General features: G+C 36.3%; 1 protein-coding gene and 1 long non-coding RNA gene across 2 annotated transcripts in view; one reads left to right on the top strand and one right to left on the bottom strand.

Moving 5' to 3' along the window:
- The first annotated feature begins 1,249 nt into the window (after positions 1 to 1,249).
- Positions 1,250 to 21,637, top strand: LOC134799146 (uncharacterized). The gene is made up of 3 exons (XM_063771552.1): positions 1,250 to 1,387; positions 20,520 to 20,633; positions 21,170 to 21,637. The coding sequence occupies exons 1-3, from the start codon at positions 1,267 to 1,269 to the stop codon at positions 21,265 to 21,267; spliced, it is 333 nt and encodes a 110-aa protein (XP_063627622.1). The 5' UTR covers positions 1,250 to 1,266; the 3' UTR covers positions 21,268 to 21,637.
- LOC134799171 (uncharacterized) overlaps positions 15,046 to 22,460 on the bottom strand; it is a 71,016-nt gene continuing 63,601 nt past the window's right edge. The window contains exon 2 of the long non-coding RNA XR_010145343.1: positions 15,046 to 15,350. This is a non-coding gene — a long non-coding RNA (uncharacterized LOC134799171). The remainder of the gene's footprint in view (positions 15,351 to 22,460) is intronic.

The following is a 22,460-nucleotide window of genomic DNA, read 5'->3' as shown; positions in this document are numbered from 1 at the left end:
GTATTGTAATAATAATGACAGAAGTTCAAATTGTTTGTCATGGTGATTTTTAGTTTTATTAATTTATTGTTTTAAGTTTCGTGTGTTATTGTTTTAAGATGTTTTTTAAGTCGGTTTATTTTTGTATGAGTTAAAGAACAGGGTAATTAAATTGAAAAAAAAAAACGTATTCTTAATTTATTTTAAATATGTTGTCTACTCTTTCTCTAGTTATATTTAATTAATGCCTAAATATAAACTGATACTCTCGCTTTCCTAAGACAGGTCCCTTTAGTTTTGTCGTGTGTGACATTTTGAAACCTTAAACCACAATCACGACACAGTGTCGTTAACGTCCGATAGAGCTACAAAGACCTCCCCCTGGCCCCTGGGGTCTGGGCTGGGTCTAGGACAACAGTAAATATTTAGAATTTGACCATGCAAATTTGTATGATTGGAAACATACTTGTTATACGCAATGCAACGCATGACGAGTATGCTTTATTCCAAGCATACAAATTTTACGGTTTAGATTGTCATAACGCGTTGTATGCGTTGCGTACGTGGGCTGTTTGTCCCTGCCTTAAAGATTGCACCTATACTTGACGTCAACGTGTCGTGATTGGCATTAAAGGACTAAACTTATTATTTATTCCCTTTGATGAATTTAAACTTCTGTCTAAAAGATAATTGCACAAAGCATTATTTAATGCATGCTTAGCCAAATATATAAGTAGTTACATTACAATCACTGCAACATACAGAACATATATAGTTTAAGCACAAATGAATCTCATCGCCAATCTGTGATTAATTTGATCTCATTTACTTTAACGTTGTTTAATAATTTAGTCAACACGAGTGGGCCTTTATTACTGAATTTAATCTTATTTCATAAAAATGTTAATGTTTTTAATGTGGTACTGTACCAATGTTCAATGTTTAGTAATAAATGTTTTATGTAATTATGTTGCATTTAATTGACCTAGTCCCAAGTGCTTTATTCAATACACAAGAAAATGCCTTTGTCTCCCGGAGAATGTAATGGGCCAATACTATTATTGAAGTAAGTATGTAATTTGAGTATGTCATATCATAATAGATACTGAGCACAGCTGTCCATAAACAGCTAAATATCTCTTAGCAGCATGTATTACTCACAGACAATCTCATTATCTATTTCCAACTACTTAACCAATTAACTTATCAGACACTGACCTACCACTAATTATAAAGTGAACCCATTTAAAACCCCAGTTTTACCCTACTAGGATCCATTTACACAAAATGGGTGTTCTCAGGATCTCGTGCCTATTGCTGATGGTGTGTCTTATAGGGAACGTGACGGGTTTGCTGTGGCCTTCTTCGACTGATTCAGGGTTAGATGGAGTTAGGAAAGCTTCACGATGTAAGTATATACCTATTATTAATTTAGTTTTTATCCTGGTAAAAATTGTAAATGTGAAAATATGTTGCTTAAGAGTCCATCAACGTGCACACTAGCGCCACTGCTAAATAGTCGTGAATGTCGTGATTATTTAAATTTAACGAAAGATATTAAAAAAAGGGGGCTGCTACGTACTAGCTACTACGTATTTTGTATTTAAGTACCTTTTGAATACATCAAACGAGGTTGTTGCTAGATTCGTCGATCTATGAACTTAAAACAAAAACGGCCGTTTTATCTTTAGACGCATAGATTGACGAATCCAGCAACTTAAAACTAGTTTAACCCTTTACCTACGGGTGTCAACCAGAGTTGCCAGTAAGGCAACACCGCTGCAGTACGGGTGTCAACTATAGTTGATCGAAGTAATGGTCGTGTTCAACATTTTTTTAAAACAAAACGAGACCTTGTGGCTTGGTAATAGCGGTCACATTATGCACTGTGATTAGTATAGATACGAAGAAAAAAATATCATAATATTTCGGTAGATGGCTCTGACATAAACATAATTTTAAAATTACCGCATTTTTGCTGGCAACTGGAGTTGACACCCGTACTGCAGAGGTGCTAATAATTTTTTTTTTTTTTTTTTTAATGAAGCATTGGCAACACGGCCATCAGCTTAAACATGAATATAATTACAATAAAATTATAATAACAGAATCTTAACTACTTAAAATATTACACACACAACCTAAAAACTATCAATCTACAAATCAAAAAGAGTCGGACACCTATAAAAGGCCGAAAGTGTTTTTTGCAAAGTCAAATGTAACTTTATATAATATAAAGTGTCTTAAAAGTTCCTGTACGGATGTTGGAATTTTAGTATTTTTTAAAACTTCAGTACAATTGCAAATAAATAACAGTCTCTGAATATTAAAATAGGGGCAATTAAAAAATAAGTGGTCTAAATTACAATTTTTAGCGGGACAGAAGTTACAAACGGAAGAAGTTGACAATTTTAATCTAAAAAGATGAGCTGGGAAATGGCAATGGCCAAGACGCAGTCGACACAAACTTTTAATGAACTCTCTGCCTGAGTAAACGTTACCTTTATCGAACCAGGCAGAGGTCGACGGGTCGGGCTGAATCTCAGCCAGCCATTTCCCTTTAATATTTCTGGAACTATTTAAAGAAATTTTCCATCGCTTTAGCATTATATCTTTAAGAGATTTGAATAAATCCGTACGAGGAACTTTAAAACTACAAATTTCAGAATTCACTGTATGTTTAGCAAGAGAGTCAACAATTTCATTGCCCAGAACACCTGAATGACCAGGAACCCAACAAAACTCTACATTGATATTACAGTTTAACAGATCATCAAATAGCTTTCGCAACTCATAAATTAAATAATTAGCATTTGCTACAATTTGTTTTGATGAAAGAGCTTGAAGAGCACTCATAGAATCAGATAAAATCAAAAAGTTATGAGACGCAAAATCGTTACACTTAATGTACATCAAAGCATAAATCATAGCTAGAATTTCGGCTGAATAAATTGAAAAAGAAGTATTACAGGAAAATACTTTGCCTGAATTAATAGAAGAATCATAGAAAGCAAAGCTAGTGCGAGTATTGATTTTAGACCCATCAGTATAGATCTTAATATAATCAGACTTATCATTTAAAAATTCGTAACATTCATACTTAGATTTAAAATTAATTATAATAACCGGAATATCTCTCATTAGACAATGGTAGCTGTAAGTAAAACAGGGCAGTAGGTGGTACCAAAATACAGTATCTTGAAACTCAAAATTTAAATATGTAATCGATTCGCTTAAGGTGTTACTAAAAGGCATTGATATTAAATTATAATTGGGAACAGTAAAATCCTCCAAATATCGACTCACAAGAACATTATCGGAACTGACTAAGGAAAGGCAAAATTTGTCAATAAGGTAAGTTCTCCTTATAAATAGTGGCGGAACACCGGATTCAACTTCTAAAGAATTTATAGGGGAAGACATCATAGCACCAGTGATAATACGTAACGCTCTATTCTGAATAACATCCAACTTTTTAAGTAACTTACTAGATGCGTTAGCATAGAAGATGCACCCATAATCAAATTGACTACGAACCATAGAAATGTACAACGTTTTTAATATCTTAGGGTCAGAGCCCCAAGTGACACCGACTAATGACCTCAAGACATTTAAGCGAAGGTCAGCTTTTTTACAAATATACTCAATGTGCTGTGTCCAAGATAATTCAGAGTCTAATATTATACCTAAGTATCGTTCAGAAGTACTGAATGGTAACAGAGTGTTGTTATAATAAACTTTAGGGCGAAATAAACAAGCATGACTAAAAATCATAACTGAACTTTTTCCTACATTAACTTCCAATTTAAGTTGATTATGTAGTAAATTGTATACAGTTAATAAACACTGATTCATTATAGTCTCACCGGCTGAAATATCATCACAATCTAAATATATAACTAAATCATCGGCATAAAAGGAATACTTGACATACGAGGGAATACGTTTCATAAAGTCAACGAGGCTCAAAATAAACACTAAGGGAGAAATAACAGATCCTTGCGGAGTTCCTTTGAAAGTAGATTTGGGGCCATATAGATTATTTTTTATTTTAAGTGAGACATTGCGGTCATTTAAAAAATTAAAAATCCAATACAGAACAGACCCAGGAATACCAAGGTTGTGTAAGCTTTTAATTAAATATTCATGATTAATGTTATCAAATGCTCCTTTTATATCCAGGAAGACTGTTAAAGTTAATTTATTATTCTTCATATTGTGTCTGATATCACCTAATAAGCAACCCAAATTATACATAGTATTTTTGCCTTTACGAAAACCAAACTGTAATTCTGGAATCAAAGAATTATGTTCAATAAACCATTCAATCCGATTCTTTAACATAGTTTCAAATAACTTAGCAAAACAAGAAGTAAGAGAAATGGGTCGATAAGCATCTAAACTATTAGAATCCTTATTTGGTTTTAAAATAGGAACTACAAATTGAACTTTCCAGATAGGTGGGATTTCTTTATGTAACCAAAGTTGATTGTAAATACTAAGTAGAATTTTCTTTACATTAATAGGTAAATTTTTAATAACTGAGTATGGAATGAAATCAGGGCCAGGAGACGTGTTCTTTTTGTTTTCCAAAGAAGCTTCAAATTCATAATATTCGAAGGAGTTGACGATCCATCGAGATATATCAGAGCCTTCAGAGGCAAAAAATAAATCTAAAGTATTACGATCAGGGTCAACGCAATTAGAAGAGGCAATTTTATCTAAAAAATCACGAGCATTAGATGGGTTGTCCAAAAATTTAGATCTTGTATTGTTATTGTTTAATTTGGCAAACTTAAATCTTTTAACATGATCCCAAATGCGTTGCAAAGGAGTCATTCGATTAAAGGAAGAACAAAGTTTAACCCAACACAATTGTTTTTGTTCGGAAATAATTCTTTTCTTTCTAGCATCAAATTGTTTATAAAGCAAATAATTCTCCAACGTAGGATACTTCTTATAAGAATACAAGGCATATTTAGACTGATTAACGGCCCGGGAGCACAAGTCGTTCCACCAAATGAGAGCTTTTCGTTTTTTAGTATGGCAAGCATAAGATTTCTTTGGAAATGTCAACAAAATGTCACACAGAGATTGCATGAAGTTACTCAAAGAGTAAAGTAAGTAATATAGGTAAAGAGAGCCCTCTTGAAGCATTTTATGGAAACTCATTTGAAAGCGCCATCTCTGATTCTCCCCCGAAACTAAGTATGTATGTGTGCGTGTACAACTACATATGCATCCATATGTGTACTTTCGTCCCACATAATATTAGGTCTACTTGGTCGGTTTACAAGTCCATTTTTTGATTGGTTTCTTGTAACAAATAACTGTAATTGTTTACAAGAAGTCAAACAAAAAATGTACTCGTAAACCGCCCAAGTAGACCTAACATTGTATCCCTATGGGTCGAAGCGTATCCGCAAGGGCCTCCGAAAACAATAAGATAAGATAATAAGATAAGATAAGACGTAACATTATGTGGAAAACGTTAATGTTATCAATAATGGAATAGAAAAAAAACAGAATATTGAAGTAAATATGTTTATTACTTTCATTTTGTTGATAGCGTAAGTAATACAATAAGTGTAGGGAAAATAGTAACAGAGACAATAGAATAAGTGTACTCGTAAAGAAGCAAACTTGTTGTTTACCTCTCGTGCTTATATCGAGGTCAAAACATGCGAAATATTCCAAAATTACTAGTGTATAGAGAGATTTAAAAAGTGGAATCTTGAGCGTTGCAGAGTCACGAGAAGCGAGCAAACTTTGCTGCCTAGAGTAATACATGTTTTACACCACATTATCGCTAGGAAAGTACAATTTTTGGTAAATAATAGAAAAGAAAGCGTGTGGTGAAAAAGCATTCACACACAAGAAAATACATGTTAATAAGAAAATTTACTACGAATACCTAATAGAGCCTAAAAATATGCGTTATACCAGTGCCAACTCAATTTATTTATTTATTTTTGTAATGTTTATGTTTGTTGTAATATGATTGTGCTGCACGTTTAGTTTCGTCTTCGTCATCATTATAATTTATTTTACCACATAATATGCGATTAACTGATCTGCACCAACTGTACAGTTGTATTTATTGTAGTGTTTGTGAAATACTGGGTCAGTTTATCTTTATGTATAAAACATTTAAAAGTATAATCAGTTCGCATTTTTGGAATGGAGCGAGTTATAATTGTTTAATAAAAGCGCTTTAAAGGCGGCTTCAAACGCCGTAGTATTAGGTGCGTTGTTTCTTGCCCCATAGCTGCGAATGTTCCCGAAAAAGATTTCTAAGGGATCCTGATTTAAGTGTCGGGTTAATAAAATGTCAAAACCGAACTTTTCCGACAAAACTGACCATATTCTTTCTACACCTTCTATAGTTTTAATAAAATTAATAACAGATGGGACGGTCTGTTCGAATTTTCGCATTTTATTCCCACTCATTTCTTGTTTTTTTTATAAATGTTACTGTCTTTAAAATTGTTTTACAGCCTTGCCATAGTTTATGATGTGGCGAATTCCGCTTCACGCATCCTATGTATTTTTTTCCGTTAGGAATGCTTATGGTATTTCCATTCAAGCTGTCGAATAGGTCGTCGAGCATCAAAGTAATGTCAATTAACTGACGACAATCCTGAGGCAGATCGCCACTGGCCGATAGGTGTTCAGCGGCTACATGCAGCTACGCTATGGCTAAATAATTGGGTCGCTAATATGACTCGCATTTTTTGATTTTTTTTTGTCGATTAACATGCTCTTCGGTCAACTTGTCCACTAGCCGTAGTTCTCTATATGTTCGGTCGGAGGCATATAACATTTCATAATATTGCCACATCACTATTTTCTCTTGCCCGTTTGTGACGTAGCGCATGTCCTTGGAAAGTAAATTATTCCTGAGTCCCTTCATTAAATGGGGAGTGTCATAAATATGGATAATGTTTTTGCCATTTATTTTAAAATGTTCATATGGTGACTCCTTCTGTACCTAGCTGTTTATTTTCTTTTTTTGTGTCATTTACTAGTTCCCTGATGGCTCCAACATTTACTTGGCTCTGATCACAAACAGTGTTCACGATTATGAGACCGGATTTTTGTGCGTGTTTGATAACATCCACAATATTTTAGGATAGGTTTTGCTTCGCAACAGTTTCCTTATTTTTTTTGAAAATTATAGGGTTTATCCCCGGTCTAAGTTTTATCTGGCCCAGATAAGCGCTTCATAGCTTTTGTAGATGGCAACGTAAAATATTTATGAAGTAATGCATAGCATTTCGGACTCTTTTTGTATACGGTTAATGATAGCACCTTTTCTTCAACAGTGAAGCGTCGTCCTTTTGGTGTTTTTTTCGCTTGCTGCTGCATCTGCATAAATAGTCGCGCTGGTTTTGTCATGTTATTTACAATATCCTGGAATGCAGGATTGGTTGTGAGGTCTTCGGCATTTGCCAGCCTCGCTGCAAATGACTTAGATTTTTTCTGTAACCTTAATATCTCCGTACGTAGCCGCTTGATTTTTGTACGCAGTGAGATTGATTCTTCTAAGCTGGTGCTAGATGATTTTGTTTTCAGCCCATCTGAAAAACAAAACTGAATGTGTGAATTTGGAAGCATGGTTAAAATAACAAACCGCACTGTTACAATAGAGACTATTACTGCCATGTTCTGCCGCCAAAGAGCAGCATTAATTTGTTTAGTAAACCATAGAGCAGTGGTTCCTAACCTTTTCAGTTCGGTCACCCCTATGACTAACTAGGGAACCTGATATTAGGTCAGCTTATTACCCCCGCAAAATAACAGGTTTACCCCCACGGGGGTAAATACCCCCAGGTTAGGAACCACTGCCATAGAGTAACTTATACATACTAGGCCTTAAACAGTTTTTTGACAAGTTTTCACTCTGACATTGATGCACCAAGGTGGTTTGCTTACAGGTGGCCTACCGCGAAACGTGAAAATCGGGATTTCTTTATCTGCCTCTCCATCGATCGAATTAGCAAGAGTGATAGAGAGGCAAAAACCGAACTTTCGATTGTCGTGTTTCGCGGTAGGCCATGTGATTGACGTAGTTTGTTTACTGTATGTGCTAGTGGTGCCACCTACGCAGAGCTTTGCCTAATATTCCCTATTGTACTATTTATATGTTTATTGTATGTTTATTGTGTTTATTAAAAATCAGTTTAAGATTGAAGAGGTAATGAGGGTATGGTCTTGGGTCGTCCCATTCGTTTTTCATCAAGTTATTAAATTAGTCCTATTCTGCTTTCGTCACCCAATCTACATTCGTCACAATCGTCGGTGGCTTTCAATGTAGAATGAGTGACCAAAGCAGAATAGGGCTAATTTAAGAACTTGACGAAAAACGAATGGGACGACCCAAGACGATACCCTCCTTACCTATTCTATCTTAAACTGATTTTTATGAAATTTGGTACCAATAAAGATAGTTTTCTGAGCAGGTTTTCTGAGCAGGCATACTATTTTTTATTTCCCCAATATCGCAATAAGTATCTGGGGGCACGGTAGTGCCCCCGCCGAGTCGAGCAAAACAAAGACGCACGGCCGTACCATCCTTTTCCCGAAGCGATTTTGTGCTGGCTAAAGCTAGAAATCTGAATTTTCAGTGACATATAGGACTTAACATGCTTTACATATATTCTCAAACTTGTAGTTTAAGAATTATTGTACGTCAAAGTTCTACTAATATCTACTATTGTCCCTCTTTTTTTGTATATTACTTTGGATATTTTTTGTGTGCATTACACGCTTCCAATACATTTTTCTAGGCATCATGACGAATGAGATATCACACGTATTTTTAGGAGTAGTATCTCTATTTTTCACTGTTTTCAAGATCTCGAACAGACTAAAAAGGTGAACAAAAAGTAAGCTACTCATTTATCATGATAATGTTATGTATAAATGTAAATATACCTTGACCGCCCAAAGCACCGGAGCCCATTTAGATTTGCTTATCACGCTGTAATTATGCTCCATGATTACACCGGCGCGAGCTTGAGCAGCACTCGTATCTTGAGTTTAGCTGAAAAAGTATTAAGATTGTTTTCATCTATCCATTATCTATACCTACTAAATAAGTTTTTGGCAAAAATCTCTTTTTTGGTACAAGCTTTTATCGCTGACTGTACTTTTCTTACGACAGACAACTAATACTCATCGAGACAATTCTAAAAACCCCTAACACAATTAGGTTACGTTGTTTCATCACAGAGTTCCTATGGCCACCTCCTGTCTCCATCATCAGATCAGCTCGATGGTACCATATATATTGCATTGTCATCCGATTTATACATGCATGCAAAATTTCAGCTCAATCGGAAACCGGGAAGTGGATCAAATTTAACTTGCAAGATTTTATTACACACAGACAGACAGACAGACAGACAGACAGACAACGGTCAGGTGAAACTAAATAAAAGCTTGTAATAGTTATTCTGTGGTACAGTGTTGAGTAAGGTACGGCTAAACCGGAAATAACTGAATCGAATTTGATGAAATCTGCTCGTACTCTGAGCTATGGCTGTGGATAATGTCTCTGCCCGCATAGAGCTGGGTGCGCCTCATGCTGCCCTCCAGTCGCTATTATGTGTTCCCTTGTTTGGGATGAGGTTGTCTGTCACTCATGAAACCATGACATTAAGTAAAATTTCTATGAGAATGAAATAGAAGGCAACTGCTAGAATACTCTCCTTCACATTCCATATTTTAATTGCTTAATTTTACAAAAAAAACATGTACCTTTACAAGCAATTAAACAAATTTTAGGTAAGTACGTATTATCATAGACAAATATAGTAAGACAAGAGTGCTCACTCCATACATCAGTTTTGGTACCAAAAATATTAGTATTTTCATAGTCGACATCTAGCATCGAGAAGCGGAATTATCAGTACTGCTACTTGACGATAGATGTAGCGGCGACCGTAAAGTCTAATGCTCAACAATTTTCAGCTAATATTATAAACTGATTAACCGGAACTCTATTTTCAACCCCTTAGTTGTAAATTAGTTGTAAATTGTTGTTCAATAAAAATTTCGTTGGTCGGCACTTGAGAGACATTTAGTATCGAGTAGCGGTACTGATAATTCCGCTACTCGATGCTAGATGCCGACTATGAAAATACTAATATTTTTGGTACCGAAACTGATGTATGGAGTGAGCACTCTTGTCTTACTATATTTCTCTATGGTATTATTTAAGCAAAAACCTACCTGCGGAATTGCTTTCTGTTGGTGTACTGACACTCTGAAAGTGCAGAAAGAAGGCGGCTTGAGGCATTTCAAAAACATCTGAAAAAATCAATTTTTTATATAAATAACGTTAGAAAAAGAGAAACTGTGGCGATTAACAAAAAGACGGTGGTAGCCTGTTCGGTAAGGGAAATTATCGCTTACAAACAACAAATACAAACAAACAAACTTTCAACCCCTTTTTTCATCACCTTAGGGGATGAATTTCCCAAAATGCCGAAACTAATTTTCTTGTATTTTAATAATATATCTTTTTACGAAGTTTGAAATTGCTAGCATAAAATAAAACTTGAACCCCATACAAACTTTCATCCCTTTTTAACCCCCTTAGGGGTTGAATTTCCAAAATCGCTTCTTATCTCTTGTACAGTTTATAAATCTAACCTGGTGTGCAAATTTCAAAAGTGGCTGTGACATACGGACGGACGGACGGACAGACGGACAGACGGACAGACGGACAGACGGACAGACGGACAGACGGACAGACGGACAGGCGGACAGACGGACAGACGGACAGACAGACAGACAGGACGAACCTATAAGGGTTCCGTTTTTTGCCATTTGGATACGGAACCCTAAAAATATAATATAAAATATATAGATTACCCGTATTGGTTGCTAATGCAGCCTGCTGTGGTGCTTCATTAGAAACTTGTTGTAAGTTTGAGGTAGAGGCTTGTTCATTAATGTTTGGCTGAGTAGCATGCGAAATTTCCAAGTTGTCAACATGCCTTTGTTCTGTAAAAAGGTACAGAGGTTGGCTGGTGCGTTAATGGACGGAATAGTTGATATGACAGAATTAGCTACGTTGACCTTATTTCTGTCAGCAGTACATTGCAAGTAATGGCTTCTTTTCTCTAAATATCCCTATAAAAATTATGCATACTATTAGTACTATGCCTTATGGGACGGTCGAAGAGATAGTTCAGATCCGGAAACCGCTATAGAAGACGGATAGGCCTGAGGCCGACAATCCCTTTTCACGCCGAGGTATGTATGCTTAGTGCTTTTCTCAAACATGCAATGAAATAAATAAAATAAAAAATCCACGAAACCCAAGTTTTATTTATAGAAAAAACTAAATGTAAACTACACCTAAAATATAACTAACACGTACCTATATCTTTATCACGGGTATGTTTTACACGAGTCGTGTATTTTTACTACCCGTATATTTTCATGTATCTTTGATTTGTTCGCCTTGTATCCGTCTGACTGTCGTTTTCGTCACATAAGTTTACATAGTCTTTCATGTTGATATCATGTTTCACATACATAGTTGCTTTATGCATGGAGTAAATAAGTATAATTTCCAGTGTTGACGATTTTGTAGTTACTTTCATTTCTTTAAAATATGCCACAAAACTTTCTATGAAACTGTAAGCCACTTTTCTTAGTTTCTCAAATAATAAAATTGCCAACCATATACATACTTCGTCTTTGACTTGGCGGCAGAGGTAGCAAGTTATTTAAAATCAATTCTGCTTACGCTCCCAATTCCAACTCCTACGATTACAATTAATATTATTTTCATTATTTCGTCGGAACTCATATTAAAGTAAAAAAATCAACAACGCACCATAAATCCAATAAAACAGAAATACAGAATGAATGAAAACTTTCCAACTTTAATTGCCTCCATAACAATAAAAAAAATAACTACGCGTGTTTGAGTAGACCTTTTTACCGCTAACGTTTAGATGAAATATTTTATGTTTTTATTTGTGTAGTTAAATTTATAATTTAAAATTATAGAATTTGGTTAATAATGTATTATTTATTATGTTCATGTTGATTTTACACAAATAAAACTGCAAATTATAGCAAACATTGTTTTTTTTTTATAGGCGTAGTGGCCACTGAAATATGAAACCTATGGAAGTGAAACGTCAACGAAAAATGCGTGCCAGTGTGACGTCATCCGGTGACAAAACATGGCGGTTTTAGTGCTGCCCCGAAGATTTTTACTGCTACTAGGTTTTATCGATTCACCGATAACTTTTTAACGTGTTCGGCTCATTTTATTTATGTATTTCTTGTTTGAATAAAATGATAATACATTTTAAAATACTAAGTATAAATTATTTGTGTAGTTTATATTTTAATAGGAAGTAAGTTAATATTTTTTGATTATATTGTTATGTGAAAAGATATTTTGATTGAGTAAGATGTGTAAAATCTAAAACAATTTCGTGCTTCGAATTTGACAGGTAAACGAGATGTCGCTGTACAACTCCATACATATTGGGATGTTTGCGGTAACTCTGATTTTCAAAAGTTGACGTTTGACAACTCAGTGACCGCAAAACACATCGCGCAGTACAGCGCCATCTGTTTTGGATGTCAAAATAAGTGTACGTGTTTTTCTTAGACTTTACCTCTCTATTACAATCAATTTTTCACATCACCTATTCGGAAAAGGGATTTTTCTTCACTGCTAGGAGGAATCAAAGTGACCCTTTTCTTCCCTGCTAGGAGGGATCAAAGTAACACTTTTCTGTTCTAGCGCACTATTTTACATTATTTTTTTAGCTTAAATAATCTGTTTAAGCATCACATTGGGTCAACACTAAGTTTTTTTTTCTCATAGTTGATGTGAAAAGCAGTTTGTGTCACACGGCATCACAATAAAATTATTTCGTCTTGGGCGTTAACACTTGAATCCTTCATTACGCTTATAATCCGTCGCTTCATTCAGGATTCAATGTACGCCCTTGACGGAAATATATCATTATGATCCGGATCGTAATGATCATTATGACGGGTGAAAAAAACAAAACACCTCCAGAACATTTATTTAATTACAAAAATAAGGAATGACTTCCGCTCTTCAACATTTATTCAGCAAATAGGCCACAACACAAGGGCACTTTTACACGTTAACATTGAATTTACATAGAAGCAAAAATAATAACAATACATCAACAATTTTATAAAATATCATCATCTAACTGCAACTACCAGTTCAAATCAACGTATTACAATTACTTAGAGATGTATAATAGCTCGTGTTAGCGTAAACAGACCAGTCTCCACAAACAGCACCCGTTCACGAGTATGACGCGTATCTCAACCATCTCCTCTAAAATCACTTTATTTTACAGATACAAAAACACAAAAAATGTATCTATAATAATTAGAGGTGTAAATGTCTCTAGGTGTCAGAACTATAACTTTATATAGTTTATCAAATTATCCTTAGAGATGTATAGGGTGTCCAAGAGTCAAAGTCCTGTATAATTAACTCATTCATTGAGGACATTACGAAAAAGACTGAAAAGATTATTAAGAGAAAAATAAACATACGAGAGCACAATGAGGCGTCTCACTGTAATTAAACTCCAAAATAAAGTTACTAAGTATAATAGCTCGTGTTAGCTTAAACAGACCAGTCTCCACTCTCCACAAACAGCACCCGTTCACGAGTATGACGCGTATCTCAGCCATCTCCTCTAAAATCACATGAAAATAGACTTTAAATTTGGCCTTATATTTTCTATTCCAATAGCTTCCAGCCACTTTTTCTTTTTATATTCATTATTTGGTAACCTATAAAACATGTTTTAATTATTTAATTAAGATAATTTAGTTGGTTTTAAGCGCAGTAGCATGATAAAATAAGAAAATATAAATAAGCAATCATAATATATCGATATCAAAGTCGATAAATAATGTACAACCCTAGCTAAAATGTTTACAATATTTAAGCGTAAAAATATAGTTAAATAAGGCAAATCACTTCATGACCTATAACTGCGCATAAGAACCTTGCTATTTACAATGTGAAACATCCTTAAATTCCCCAGGAACATTAACAATAACCAATATTTTTAATGTAAATTATAGCGTACCTGTGAAAGGTTAAAGATGGCTGATTTGCTGTTTTTTTTATGCGGCACCCTAATATACTACACGCTGGCATATTCACGACGTAATTATTGATATTTGGCTTCAATTATATTCAAACACAAGCAAAATCTCGAAAGATAATTGATAATTTTAATTTTCACCACATCCTTTTGACAGGACAAGTACCGGCTGAACTGACTGACAATGACATTTGCGTGACTAAACATGGCGGATTTTCGGCCGCATTAGGTATTTACGTATTTTCATGAAACACTTTATGTACGTACTGAAATACTGTCATCTTTTTTTGCTGTGTAACCCAGTGCTGAGTAAAAACGAGATAGATATATATTTATGTGTGTGCCGTCAAAATGGGTGCTATTTGTATAAGCAATTGTACGTATAGAACAATATGTCTTGTCCCTATTATATAGGTCTATGGTAGTGGCAGAGTGTCATGTGTCATTACGAACCATAAAGTGGTAACAGACTATCGCACCGCACCAAGGTCATTGTGCGACGCACCCATAAGTAAGAGCGAGAAAGCGATATCTCTTTCTCGCTCTTACTTATCGGTGCGTCGCACAATGACCTTGGTGCGGTGCGATAGTGTGTTACGGCCAATAAAGCCTCTAGTTTTTTTTTATGGATGAATGCCACGATGCTGAGCGGCTACCGCGAAAACCGAAATTGTCAATTTGCGGGGAACTTTCTCTTTTACTCCAATGAAGGCGTAATTAGAGTGACAGAGAAAAATCTCCGCAATTTGCGAACTTCAATTTTTGCGGTTATAGCCCTGTATCACAAATATTTGTGAAATGGAAATTAAAAAAAGCGGCCAAGTGCGAGTCGGACTCGCCCATGAAGGGTTCCGTAACAGCAAGTAACATAATAAAATTGCGGTTTACAATTTATCTAACTATTCAGTTTAGAACAAAATGATATTAGAAACCTCAATATCATTTTTGAAGACCTATCCATAGATACCCCACACGTATGGGTTTGATGAGAAAACAATTTTTGAGTTTCAGTTCTAAGTATGGGGAACCCCTAAAATTTATTGTTTTTTTTCTATTTGTGTGTGAAAATCTTAATGCGGTTCACAGAATACATCTACTTACCAAGTTTCAACAGTATAGTTCTTATAGTTTCGGAAAAAAGTGGCTGTGACATACGGACGGACAGACAGACAGACAGACATGACGAATCCATAACGGTTCCGTTTTTTGCCATTTGGCTACGGAACCCTAAAAAGAGGACTTTGCCGGCCTTATCCTAGCTGCACCTGAAGGCCTACCGCGAACCACGTTCGATGAGTTGCCTCTCTGTCGCATTTGTGAATTCATACGTAAGTGTGACAGGGAGGCAACACGTCAAACGTGGTTCGCGGTAGGCCTCCTGAAACGTCATACTTCGCAGCCTCGCATAAGGAACATAACATCAATATTTCATTGCATGTTTGAGAAAAGAACTATTACGTGTGTACAAGGTATTTTTTGGCAATTTTCTTAAATAACTTCTATTATAAAATAAATACATTTAATATACTTAAATTGCGCTCTTTCATTTGGTGTATATAAATATAGTTTGAAAAACTTTATTTTGTAACTTTCTCATTTACCGCCCAAATTAAAAGTGGCCCCCATGTTTAAAATTCATTTCTTTACGTTACACGTCCGTCCGTCTTTGGGTCACTAATTTACATATGTGTACCAAATTTCAACGTAATTGGTCCAGTAGTTTCCGAGAAAATAGTCTGTGACAGACGGACAGACAGACAGACGCACGAGTGATCCTATAAGTGTTTCGTTTTTTCCTTTTGAGGTACGGAACCCTAAAAACATCGTTATAAAGAGTTAGACTGGTTTTTCCTACATACGTATAACTAATTCTGAAAGATAATCTTATAGATTCATACCAGGTAAATGCAGTGAAGTGAGTGAAGGCATTGCTAATCTATTTAACCGGTGGTTACGGTTTTTGTCTGCATTCTTGAAATGTTTATCACAAATGATCCTCTTCTTATTGTACTCATAATCCGAAGACTATTCCAACTTGCCACCAACAAGTGTGACCCAAGATTTGAATTGTTCTGGATACTTGTCAGGATTTGGAAAGCGATGGGTTATTGTTCCTGAAAAAATAAATTCACTCTCCTTGTATTATGTTTGCCTGATATATGTAAGATAATGTTAAAATAAGTAGGTATGACACATATTTTTATACCATGTCTGGAGTATCTAGATATGGGATTTTAAACTATACATATGCATAGATATGAGAAGATTCTTATAGTTTTTTTTTTATAGTTAATTAATAATATTTAAATGATAAGTTTTAAGATGTATTCTAATAAGACTACAATTTTACATTTTTATTTGTATTAGGTATAGGTTAAATTCAGTAATTGCTATGCCCTTGTAGGGCTCATGTTTGAAACAACTCATTTGTTATTTAATACCTATATGTACAACATGAATGCAAATAAAGAACTTGAACTTGAATGTATTAGGTACCATAATTCGTGAAAATGAACTTACCAGTGTTTTTACAGCAGCACATAGTCTAAGCATTGTAGCAGATTTATCGATAATGGCCTGCCTTATCAAAAGTTACTAGTACTTAGGTACTAGTACTTAGGTACCTACCACAAAATAAATTTACTGTAAAATAGCGTCCATATCGCACAAAATAACACAGCACACAGCGAATGCTCAACGACAAGGCGGACCAACACAGAGGTACCTACAACTCAACGCACTTTCGAGGTTTTCATAACAGGGCATGTGTTTTAATTCGGGCTATAATCTAATTTCTTTCAGAACCGTAATGAAGAAAATGGCTGAACCATCACTAAAATATTTCAAATTTACCCTCTTCCAGTGACAGCAAAAAAATTGCATGTCTTGGCAGATATGCAAGTGTTGCCAGCATAAAAAAACAGCATAATTAAATCAATTTATAACAAAATTCTTATTTATTTGCAAAATTTATAGAAAATTATAATAATTACAAATATGAATTCGTACTTATTTTAATTTAAATATTAATGCCACTAAAATTATATACATTTTATAGTGACATCTGGTGAAGTAGTTTGTGTAATCGGAAGTCAACTAATTTTGTCAGAAGCAAGATATAGAAGTCGCCTGCATCTTTACTGACGTTAACTACATTTGAAGTGTCCCCCCCCTGAAGTTACTGTAACTATCCAACGGATTAGTTGCTAACAGAAAAGAGGCAAATTTTTCGGTACAAAGTTTAGAAAAGGTTTCCCAGTTGATTTTATTAAAGTTTATATTTGATACGGAAGGAGGAGAAACGGTAGAAGTGTCGAAATCCGAGTGCTGTGGAGATGCAGAAGGGCGGCCTACATCATTAAAAATAACTTTAATTAGAATTGGGAAATGGTTACTACTTAAAAGGTCATCATGGACAGAAAACGAACAATTAGAACTAACCGCCGGCGAAGCAAATACTAAATCAAGAGTGTTACCTTGTTGGCCAAACGGGGCAAAAGTGGTTTCAGAAAAATCATTTAAACAAACCAGGTTATATTTATCTACAAAAGAACTAATAACATTGCCTCTACTGTTATTACGACGGCATCCCCATGCTGAGTTATGAGCATTAAAATCGCCAATGAGCAAGTAGTTCCTACTGGTAATTTTAGAAAACGAATTGAGTAACATTTCTATATTAAATTTACCATTAGGAGGGGGAGGTATATATAGACAAAGTATCTCAATAATAGTAGAGCCAATGATTAAAGACAATAATAGGTTTTGAAAATGATAATTGGAAGGAGTGTTAATCAGAGTAAAATTAAACTTATCTTTAACTGCCACTGCAATGCCTCCATGAGGGCGATCAGAGTCTCGACGCACAATCCTGTAACCTGGTAACTTAAAAATTTTAGAAGGTTCCAACCATGTCTCATTTAATAAAATTATATCAATGTTATTACAAGAAATGAAGTGTTTTAATTGATCTATTTTAGTGATGATGCAGCGTGAATTCCAATGAAAGATATTAAGGTTATCAATGTTGGTACAAGTATACATTATTGTGTAGACAGATTATTAATTAGAGTTTCTTTTATTACCTTACTACATATTGGAGCATCAATATTCAGCTGTTTAGACTGAATTAAGTCCATTAATGTTTTAGTAAAAACATTCAACACCTCGTCCGAATTAATTAAGTCTGTAAACAGAGCTCTGGAATGAGGCTGATGGAGGGGCTTTTTGGGATGTGGATGTGGCTGTGGTCTGGCAGGAGCACCGGGAGTAACCGGAGACTTGGCTGATACTGTAGCATATGTAGTCTTCCCATTTATCCTATCCTTCACCTCTTGATTTTTTGCAGCTTTGACAGGGCAGACATTACTTACGGCCATGTGAGGGCCGCTGCAGTTGACACATTTCATATTGGATTTGTCTGTACAGTCCTTGAATAGATGGCCAGCACCGCAAATGGAACACACCTGGGGGCTCCTACAGGAACCGCGTCCATGACCAAACTTATAGCATACAAAGCATTGACGAATTGGCTTCACATATTCTTTAACGTCGAACCAGATGTAATCATATGTGACGTGATCAGGCCGTAGCGAGCCTAGAAATGTAATTAAAACTGTAGGCGTAGGCAAAGTTGAGCCATCAACAGCATTTTTCCTTGTGAATCGCTTGACTCCAATGACCTCAGCACTTGACTTCAGGTCCTTCAAAAGTTCTTCTTCCGTAATTTCAATAGGCACTTTAACTATCCCTAAGCATTCTAGGTGATCATAAGGAATTTTAGCTTGCCAGCTGTGTGACTCCTGCATCTGAGTATTTAAAAGAAAGTTGTTGGCATCTTTCTTGTTAGTGAAGAAGACTTTGATCAAGAAATTTCCAATTGGTTTAACATGGCTTAAGCCAAGACACTTTTTCAGGATACCTGTGGTCTGCATCACGTCAATTTTAGTATTAGGCGAAGACATGGACAGTAAAATGGGATATTCTTTTTTATCATCTTCTGTATATATGTGGGTATAGTCCTTAAATAGACCTCTTTTGTTTGAAATAAAATTTGCCGCCATTTTAGTTGGTGGAGACTGTACCCCTTCAACAGCTTCACCTGATTTGCGTTTGGCGGCATGCGCCTTGCCGCCGGTATCTTTACCCATCACCCAAATACTTCAACTCGAATTACTCGAAAAATGGATAGATTTAATCAAAAGGGCTATAGAAAGAATTTACAATAATAATTTCAAAAATTCCGCCTGATGTCGACGAAGTTCCCGCCCTTTTTCGGTGCTAATAATTGAATTCAATATGGCGGACAATAGTGTTGTTTTCAAATTTCATCGACTTGTTGTCGATATGAGAGTACGGCGTGGGAGTGTTTGGAGTGTTATTTTTAGTGTTTTTTTACCGTTTTTGGTTAAAATATTGGAATTTAACATGTTATAAAATCATTATTAGGTACTATTGTACCTAATAATAATTTCACCACAATCATAACTTGTTAAATTTCAGTTTTACATTTACTAGCTTATCGATATATCGACAAATGCGTCGATAGACGCACATCACTATTTTCCATAAGTGGCAAATTGTTTTAGTGCAACGTTTTTTGTGATTGATATTTATGCATTATTTACATAATTATCGTTATTTAAGTGTTTATTTGTGTTAAGTATATTATAAACTAATGTTCTTAAACGTAAACTTGTGAAATCCGCGAGTAGTAACTTAAAAATCTTCAATTTCTTAGTGACTGGTATATTGCTTGATAGCAGAAAAACTAGTGAATATTATTACTCCAAGTGATTATTTATTGATTAAACACATTACACTTATTGTGTGTGTGAAGTTTCAAGTGTGTAGCTGTAATACTTCAAAAGTTACAAGTAAGTGAAATTATGCCTAACCGCTGACTCTCGCCAAAACATGCCCGTATTGGGCGGTGACGGAGCGATTTAATAGCCCGTAGGTAAAGGGTTAATGTATTCAAAAGGTACTTAAATACAAAAAACAGTACGTAGCGGCACCCTTTTTATACTTGGTCAAGCAGATCTTGTCAGTAGAAAAAGGCGGCAAATTTGAAAAATGTAGGCGCGAAGGGATATCGTCTCATAGAAAATTTGAATTTCGCGCCTTTTTCTACTGACAAGATTTGCTTCACCATCTATAAATTTAAATGATCACGATTATTTAGCAGTGACGCTAGTGTGCACGTTGATGGGCTCGCATAAAAGGGCTAGTACGGTCAAGGCAGTGGTGTAGGTATCTAATACTTATAGGTCGTTCATAAAATGTTATTCACATAAAGTACATACCAGACCACACCATACGCTTACATACCAGAGCGGCGTGCGAATCTGCATCAATGTGCACATGATAACCATGTATCAATGTTTCTGTTAAAAGGGAACATGCCCTGGCTGGGTATCGGCATGTGGTGCAACGGCTGCCCTCCGAAGAGCTGCGAGGACGATGACGCCATCATACACGGGTTCTGCTGCGGCTGCGCTTATTCTTTAGGTACGGATCTAAACTTAGTGATAACAGCGCGACCTACCTAGTGTCTTAAAAGGGGACGTGACATGGCTGGGTGTCGGCATGTGGTACAATGGCTGCCCCCCGAGCTGCAAGGACAATGACGCCATCATACACGGCTACTGCTGCGGCTGCGCTTATTCTTTAGGTAGGTACGGTTCTGAACTTAGTGATAACAGCGCCATCTAGTGTATTAAAAGGGAATTTGCCATTACTGGGTTCTAAATGTTCTAATCTTAGTACAGTCAGCTGCATAAGTTGCTAAGCGGGCGAGGTGTTCAAAATGACAATAACGTCGCATCAAGATCATTTTGCACACCTCGCCCGCTTAGCAACTTCTCCTGCTGACTATACTTAGTAGTAAGGTGTATTCGGGTTATTTTCGGAAATTGGGTAATTTCGCGGATGCGTACTCATTAGGCAACACCACGTTGTCCTACAAGATCGTAAACTAAAACGCAACTGAAAACCGATCGCGCTCTCATATTTATTATATGATAATCTTGTATTCCATATTCCAGACAAACTACCAGTGCTGTGTCCCGAGTTCCTCCAGTGCCCGCTGAACCTGCACGGACTCTGTCACGACTACGAATACATGATGAGGTGCTGCTGCTAGCAGTGGCGTAGCTATAGGCGTGGGCGAAGTGGGCCGTCGCCCACGGCCTCGCGCGAGGCCCCTTCAGTCGGGCCCATAGAAGAAAAGGGCCTCTCAGATGCGACTTCGCCCACGGCTAGATTAGTTCACGCTACGCCACTGGGCGTAGGCACGGGGAGTAGAGACAGGCGTTTTCATATTTTTGAGCACCTCGGCCGCTCCGATATATCTGATGGCGACTGTACCTAATCGAGTAATCGCCATCTGAGCCGATTGATTGTTTCGAGACACAGTTTTTTCTTAACCTTTTGAACCACGTTCTACAGAACGCACGTACCTGCACATAAAATCAAATACCAATGTACCTAAATGTATGTTAAAATTTTATAATTCTTGTGACATATCTTGTAAATATTAATATGTAATTACCCAATTCCTGACATGTAAAATAATATTGCTTTTACCAATAAATATTCTGATTCTTATTCTGACGCTTTATGTCAGGGGTCTCCAAACCCCGGCCCGCGGGCCAAATCCGGCCCGCGACGCGTTCCAATCCGGCCCGCCGACACCCAAAGCGAGTGCCCACTGTCCGGCCCGCGGGAACCAGGCTCCACGGGTTTAGCATTCATTGAGAATAGAACTGTTCCTAATAGCAGCAACCAGACACCTTCTCCCGGCGCAAAAACCGACGGTGGCCCGCGCGAAAGTTTGAGGCGCAATTTGGCCCTCAGGTAAAAAAGTTTTAAGACCCCTGCTTTACGTCATAATTTCATAAACAAAAACGTCACTGACACGCCAAGGTCCCGGTCGCAAGCGAGCTAATGTAAACCTTATTTGATGGTGTGAAGGTTACTTTGACAGCGTACTCCATATATAACACCTAGTTTTCCATTGCGCTGTGGGCACGACTAGTTACGACGCCTTTAGGTGTTCTTGGCGTTCAAAAGGTTGACCCCCTTATTCTAAAATATTACGGGCCTGATTTAGTTAATTTATGTTTTATCCTTTTCTTAGGTATCGTCTTGGGACGTCCCATTGGTTTTTCGTCAAGTTCTTAAATTAGTCCTATTCTGCTTTCGTCACCAATATTCCACATTCGTCACAATCGTCGGTGGCTTTCAATTTAGAATACGTGACGAAAGCAGAATAGGACTAATTTAATTTAATTTAAGAACTTGACGAAAAACGAATGGGACGACCCAAGACGATAC

Source organism: Cydia splendana, chromosome 18, assembly GCF_910591565.1.
Source record: "Cydia splendana chromosome 18, ilCydSple1.2, whole genome shotgun sequence".
NCBI lineage: Eukaryota > Metazoa > Arthropoda > Insecta > Lepidoptera > Tortricidae > Cydia > Cydia splendana.
The sequence above is the reverse complement of the archived record's forward strand: the minus strand, read 5'-3'. Positions and strand labels throughout refer to the sequence as shown.